The sequence below is a fragment of the Lutzomyia longipalpis genome, chromosome 4 (genome assembly GCF_024334085.1).
Source record: "Lutzomyia longipalpis isolate SR_M1_2022 chromosome 4, ASM2433408v1".
Lineage (NCBI taxonomy): Eukaryota > Metazoa > Arthropoda > Insecta > Diptera > Psychodidae > Lutzomyia > Lutzomyia longipalpis.
In genome coordinates this window covers 5268525-5275748 of record NC_074710.1, presented here as the reverse complement: position 1 = coordinate 5275748, position 7224 = coordinate 5268525, and the positions used below count along the sequence as shown (strand labels likewise).

The window sequence follows — 7224 nt, the reverse complement described above, 5'->3', positions numbered from 1 at the left end:
ATTTCACACAGAGCTTTTAATTCCTACTAATGCAATTTCTAACACATCCATAAAATAAAATGTACTGTAATGTATAGAAAAGAAATGGAAATTTAAGAAAATAAAAAAATAGTATAAATGTGACGAAGGAAGTTTAGAAAACATTCTTTGTTTGCGTTTCACGAAAGTAAAAAAAAACAATCAGAAACCAAAAGGATAAAAAATGCGGCTTTATTTGAGGAAGAAAATTTAAAAGAAATTATTTAAATTGATGGTAAATAGGAAAAAAAAGAGAGAAAATTCTAAGAAATAGAGATATAAGGATTTATATACCTATTTTAAATCTAAATTACCACACAGAAGGAGCGAGGAAAACATTGGAAAATGTGACGAAGAAAATATTTAAATGGCGGGAAAAATGGAGCACACGGATGTAGTGAAAAAGCAAATAAAAAAAATTGGTATATTTTTTTCTTTGAAAGAAATTTTAGTCAAAATGATGAGTAATGGTGAATAAACAGATTTCTGGTAATAATAAAAAAATATATATAATTATTAAAAGAAATATTATTGTAATAATCTTAGAGAAAATGTATTTAAAATAAAACAAAAATATTTATATTTAAAAAAAGGTTTTTTTTTTAAATTTCTTTATTTAATTTATAAGATCTACCTACAAGATCCATTCTCAACAATTGTTTCAGTTATTCTTACAGATGCTCTGGGATTATCGCAAGATTTTCTTCTTATTTTGATCTTTGTGAGTTTTTGCGTTGAAAAATGCTTCTCAATATCTTCCAGGGAACAATTTTCGGTTTCCGGTAGGAAGAAATAGAAGAAGATAAAGGCAACAATGGCTACAGAGCCATAGAACCAATTTATACCGTCTAAACCAAGTTCACGTTCCAAATTTAAATATATTTTCGTTGAAATGAAGATCATTACGTAAAAGAGAGTAGCAACTAAACCTACGGATGCTGTCCGAACTCTGAAAGAAAAAAATATGAAGTCTTTAAAAAAAAGAATGTTAAATAAAATAGCGTTAAAAAGAATTAAAAATTTTGCAAAAGTTCGGTTAAAAAATAAAAGGATATTTTATTTTCAATGTGTTTGATGGGAAAGCTGAGAAAACATAAAATTCAAAAATACAGAAACCACTCCTCCATTGAATCTCATTCTTAGTAATACTTGAAGCATATGCATCAATGCTCATTAGATTTCTAGAAAGCACATGCTTTTGTTGCATGAAACAAATACGCCAATGTTTCATAGTAAATTTAACCGTTTTTTGTCCACGTGAAACATTCTAACTATTGATCACAATATGGATTCTGTACTTAGACAATTCTCAATTATATTATTTGTAAATTCAATTCATTTCTAACTTTGAACAACAATTAAATTCATTAAAATTCGTGAAAATTGAATGTTTATTCAGTCAACGCCAATCTATGATCCAACACTGAAAATGGAAAATTTATTCAACATAAATATTGCTCTAACTCTAATTGAAAAATGAATAAACTCCTTTACTAATCTTGGTCAAAGTCATTGAAGAAATCACAAAAAAGTAAAGAATTTCTTTCAATTATTGTATAGACGCAAATAGCAAAAAGCCTTTGGTGGATTTTCCAAATGCAGATATTACAACAACAACAAAAAAATTAGGAAAACTCACTTGAATGGGAAAACTTCACTGAGCAGCATCCAGGGAACAGGAGCCATGCCAATACTTGAAATGAAAGATAAAGTAGAAAATAAAATCATGGGAATAATTCCATTTCCAGGTACTTCTTTGTGGCTTTCAAAGGAACTCCAACCACGTGGAAGAACCACATTCGCATAGAACCCTAAAGCAATGCTACATGCTGCAGTTCCGGCTACAGAAATGAGGGTAGTGGGTCGTTTTCCCAGCATTTTCACACCAAAAGGGCAAATGATATTTGCGAGGAATTTCAACAGGGCTGTTACTACAGCTGCCCAATTTGGATTAATTGAAACACCATAAGAATGAAAAATTTGCACAAGGTACGGACGCATGCCGGACATTCCGCTGAATTGGCAGAAGAGGAAAAACATTGTGACAATGAAAAGTGGTTTGAGGGTTTATTTTCTCGTTAACTCCATGACTTTATCAATGAGCGTTGGCGAAGGGTGATTGCACGTTTGATTGCATTCCTGACAAAGGTTGCATCGGTTGCTATTGATGCTGTAGCGTTGCAATTCGAGGAATTCCTTTTCAATCACCTCCGCATCAACCCACCCTCTGAGCCATTGAAGGGATTTCATTGCTTTGATCTCATGGCCACGCGACAGCAACCACAGAGGTGTTTCAGGGATAAAAGAGATGCCAATGATTGCAAAGACTGGGATTGTGAGGCAGATAAGGGCAGCTTCACGCCATGTAACTAATGTTCCAAGGAGGTATCCAATAAAGAAGCCAAGAGTAGCTGCAACTGCTGCAAAGGATGTTAAAATTCCTCGAATTGCTGGTTGACTGAAAGGCATTAAAAATGATTTGAGAAGAAAAAGTCTTTGAAGCAGAGCTTGATTTTTATCCTACCATATCTCCCCAACATATGTAACAACAGGTGCATCCACAAATCCTGTTCCCAATCCCAAAAGGATCGAAGCCACGTACATGTGATGAACAGATGTGGCAAAATAGAGGATTAGCCAGGCTGCAATGTGAGGTAAATTAACTAATATCATGGCATTCTTCCTCCCAATGGGTTCAGTCACCCATCCCGAGAGGATACTCCCAATTGGGGTACAAATAAAGGCCAAAGATCCAAACCACGAAGCTTCCTCAGGAGTGAAATGGAAGATTTCCTCCTCAGTACTCTCAATTGTTCCAACAAGGGGTGGAATGGCGATCGTTGGGAATGTTGCGGAGAGCCCAACTTGGATCATTAGGAGATTCTTGGCTGTTGTTGCCAAAATCTGAGGAAGGTACATGCGGAATTTGCTGATCTTTCCCTCAGTCATTTTTTTTAAATAGAAGAAACTTTATCTTAAATTGAAGAGAAACTATTCATGGGTACAAGAGGTTCCACACAAAATTAATTAATTAATTAACAATTTTAAAATAAAATCACGACAAATTCTTCATCACAAATATTTTAGGAATTTGAGAAAGTTTTAGAATATTCTATTTCAAGAGTTTTAGAGACTTCAAAACTTCTCCTGGCGCTATGAAGATCACAGAACGACTGATTGATTTTTTAAGATTGAAAATTGATCGAGTGTAATAAAATAAAAAAACCTTTTATCTTACGCATATTAACTAAAATCATTGCCAAAGGTTCGATTTTGATTGCTCATCGTTTATCTCAACCTCCAAACATTTAAGCGCACTACCATTGGGGACGATCGAGGGTATAGATCGCGATGATCGATTGCTGATCGCAGAATTTCTTTTGTGATCAAATTGGTCAATTAGGGTCTTTTATTTAATAGATTTTGTGATAAAGTTTTAAATAAACTCTAAGTGCTTTAGTTGATTTTATAAAATCTTTGAAAAAAATCGTTGATCGATGGACTGATGCTTGATGATTCAAGCATGAAGGATAGCTAACTCTATGCATTCAATTAAAATCTTAATGATGGAGTCCTTTCTTCATTTATATGAATGAATTTCAAAGATTTTAAATGAGATCATAACGTATAAAAAAGTGAATAAATTCCTTTGAAATATTCATGTTTCAGTGAAAATGTTCTTGAATTGCAAAAGATCATAAAAAAACGATTTATATGTGAATATATCGGCAAGATCGGCAATAATTAGTTTTTTTAATGGAAAACTTGAGAGAAAGTATAAAGTATTTTTGTTTTCATGTTTGAAGGCGTTTGAAGTAAATTAATCTCGAAATTAATCGTTAAAATCAAAGTTTTTGCTCAAAGTGATCTATAAGAGTTTTAATGGCTCTATAAACACTCAACTGTGAGTATGCAAAGATTGCATTTAGTTATGTTTCTTCAGAAATTTATGTTGCCTCCCGTCTTGCCGTTAGAGAAAATTTAAAACATTTTCTTTTTAATAAAAATGAAGGAGTTTATTCATGTTAGGGCTCTTAAAATATAATCTTTCATCTTTTTCCATCTTCTTCTTACATTTCAGTCGATAATATTGGCATTATTGACTGAAATTCTTATCGTTCTCGCAAAATTTCTTTTTCTTTAGTCTTTTTTCAGCTAAAAAGAAAATGATTAATCTTGAAGCTCGTGAGTTTATTCTCAAGCAGACACGTAAGTTCTATGCTAAAGATTCTTAAGATTTCATTTGCAGGCAAATTGCAATTTCATACAAAAGGTTATTTAGCTGATAAAAAGCATTTCAGCCCCGTAAGTGAAGCTTACCGATGGATTTATTTGGCTTTTCTTTTGCTCATTTCGAGAAATATTTTTTAAAATTCTTTAACAATTTCTTCATTCTCTATAAACCCTTTCCTCATAAAAAAATAATCTCCCTGTGTTTGTTTTATTCTAATTTATTCAATTCTTTTACTTTGTTCTAATTTATGCTCACAGTAAGTTTGAACTCGCTCCAGAGCTAAAATCTATAAGCATCAGACATGTTCCACGCAAGCGCATGTGAATTGTCCACGGAGTCTCCCATGACACATCGGTATGAGTATCTTTGAGGGGTTAATCAGTGCTGTTTGTATTTTCTTTTGTTATCTATCACAGAGAGCTATCGTTCTGCGGAGGTGTTAAAACATAATTATTTTGTGCTAGTCTGTTCTGTGCTGGGGGATTTTCTCTTGTGGTACCGAGGTGCGTGTTTGTGGTCAAAGTGGCACGATTAAATGGTGTTGAAATGAATAATTTGTCATCGCCTGAAGATGAGAATTCCTGCTGTGAGAGTGACAGTCAACTCGTGCGGAAGGGGAAACGTCGGGGGCGGATGCTGCGTGACCCCACAAGTGGAGGAGGGAGTTCCAGCAGCAGTACGTCGGGTGTGCAGATGACCAATGTCGATGGTGGTGTTGAGCAGCCCATGGGGACAACGCCAATGGCGTCTTACAATGAGGAGCGAATGCGACGGAAGTTGCAGTTCTTCTTTATGAATCCCATTGAGAAGTGGCAGGCACGGCGGCGCTTCCCGTACAAGTTCTTCGTGCAAGTTGTGAAGATTATTCTCGTGACAATACAGTTGTGCCTCTTTGCGCACTCACGGTACAACCACATTAACTATACGTGGGACAACAGGGTGACGTTCTCGCACTTGTTCCTCATGGGATGGGATGAGTCGCGTGAGGTGGAATCGTATCCACCGAGTGTGGGACCACTGGCGCTCTATGTGCAGCAGGATTTCTTCAATACCATCGACTATGCCATTGAGGGGTATCAGAATCTGAGTCAAGCCATTGGCCCGTATTCGTATCCCAATGAGGACAACACCATGGCCCCCATGCATCTCTGCCTCTATCGCTACAAGGAGGGTACGATTTTTGGCTTCAATGAGAGTTACATTTTCAACTCGGAGATTGATGTTTTATGCCTCAATCTCACGGGAAATGTCACGGATATAGGGAGTGAGGCATACCTGGCCAGTAAGGATATTGTCGTTAGCTTCTCAGCCCTTGTCAAGGCCACCCTGGAGATGTCCGTGAAGACGGTGAATTTCAAAGCAGCCGGCCCAATTGCTCCACCGGATTGCTATCAATTCAACATTATTATCTTATTTGATAATCGCGATCACGACGGGCAGATGCTCCTCTCGCTGGATGCTGAACCCATTCGACTCAATTGCAAGGGGAACATTGAGTACACGACGGAATCTGACATTGATGACACCCTCAACAGCATCCTCAACATGTTAGTCATCATTGTGTGCCTTGTGTCCTTTGCCCTGTGCACGAGGGCAGTCTACAGGGCACAACTCCTCCGTGTGACCACTGTGCACTTCTTCCGGACACACTTTGGGACAGATCTCAGCTGGGAGGGACGCCTTGAATTCCTCAATATGTGGTACATTATGATCATCTGCAATGACGTCCTGCTCATCATTGGATCAGCGCTCAAGGAGCAAATTCAACGACGACACTTTGCAGCTGATGAGTGGAATATGTGCTCCCTCATGTTGGGCATTGGGAATCTCCTTGTTTGGTTTGGCGTACTACGCTACCTTGGCTTCTTCAAGACCTACAACGTGGTGATTCTCACCCTCAAGCGTGCCGCACCGAAGATCTCTCGTTTCCTCATCTGTGCCCTTCTCATCTATGCGGGATTCACCTTCTGCGGATGGCTCATCCTCGGGCCGTATCACATCAAATTCCGCTCCTTGGCCATCACATCCGAATGCCTCTTCTCCCTCATCAATGGTGACGATATGTTTGCCACATTCACCACAATGTCCGGCAAATCGAATATGCTCTGGTGGTTCAGTCGTATCTACCTGTACTCTTTCATCAGTCTCTACATCTACGTGGTGCTCTCCCTCTTCATATCCGTCATCATGGATGCCTACGATACGATCAAGAAGTACTACAAAGAGGGTTTCCCACTGAGTGATCTCAAGATGTTTGTTGGCACCATCAATCCCGAGGACTACATTGCCGCCACGGTGACTGAAAGTGATTCCGGAGAGTCCCTAATTGATCTTGTTTATCGCTTCTGTCGATGCCCACGACGTCCCACAGGGTCAGACGGCCCTACAGGCTACACAAGCCTCTCGCCCAAACCCTAAAAACTCCTATACTCACCCTCTTTGTGCAACTCTAAATTCATACAGTATTCCACCCAAAATATAAATGAGAAAAGTTAACATTTATTTAAATGCTCGCCATTGTTCTTTTGCGCATAAACTGTGATGTCGTTCCAATGTAAGTCAGTACGCATGTGACTCAGGAGGTTGAGGGACAAAATGAAGCATCATAGAAGATTTATTTTTTTTTTTAAATATTATTTGGGGGTGTAAATTAGTTTTTTGTGTAAATAATATAATGTAGAAAATAAAAGAAAACATTTATAACAAAATAAAAGTTGAAAATTGTTGTTAAAATAGAAGAGTAAATAAAAAGTTGTTTACAGCCATTTTGTGATTTTTCATGGACAAAATATTTTAAACTTGTGCTGATTTTTCACTCAAGGAATTTCAACGTTGGGAATAACGAGAGAGGAATTTATTTTGCGCAGAGTAAGGTGTTGATGCCTCTTATCAGTTGCGTGTTAATCCGCAGTGATTGATGGGACTTGCAGTGGATTTCTGGGGCAGTGCACTCAGTTGAGAATTTTGAATGA

The 7224-nt window shown here is 37.4% G+C and overlaps 2 protein-coding genes across 2 annotated transcripts; one reads left to right on the top strand and one right to left on the bottom strand.

The window, feature by feature from the left end:
• Nucleotides 1-2066: 2066 nt before the first annotated feature.
• LOC129794467 (facilitated trehalose transporter Tret1-like) lies at nucleotides 2067-2967 on the bottom strand. The gene is made up of 2 exons (XM_055835219.1): nucleotides 2543-2967; nucleotides 2067-2476 (listed from the first exon to the last, which is right to left on the bottom strand). Exons 1-2 carry the CDS (start codon nucleotides 2965-2967, stop codon nucleotides 2086-2088), a joined length of 816 nt encoding a protein of 271 aa, XP_055691194.1. The 3' UTR covers nucleotides 2067-2085.
• A 1644-nt stretch (nucleotides 2968-4611) lies between these two features.
• Nucleotides 4612-7017, top strand: LOC129795812 (mucolipin-3-like). Its single transcript, XM_055837297.1, has one exon. It carries the CDS (start codon nucleotides 4799-4801, stop codon nucleotides 6668-6670), a length of 1872 nt encoding a protein of 623 aa, XP_055693272.1. The 5' UTR covers nucleotides 4612-4798; the 3' UTR covers nucleotides 6671-7017.
• Nucleotides 7018-7224: the final 207 nt, after the last annotated feature.

Bases quoted from the DNA above. Each gene is read 5' to 3' on its own strand.
- LOC129794467 (XM_055835219.1), bottom strand. From the start codon at position 2,967: ATGACTGAGGGAAAGATCAGCAAATTCCGCATGTACCTTCCTCAGATT. The intron at 2,477-2,542 runs GTAGGATAAAAA...AATGCCTTTCAG, and splicing joins ACATATGTTGGGGAGATATG to TCAACCAGCAATTCGAGGAA.
- LOC129795812 (XM_055837297.1), top strand. From the start codon at position 4,799: ATGAATAATTTGTCATCGCCTGAAGATGAGAATTCCTGCTGTGAGAGT.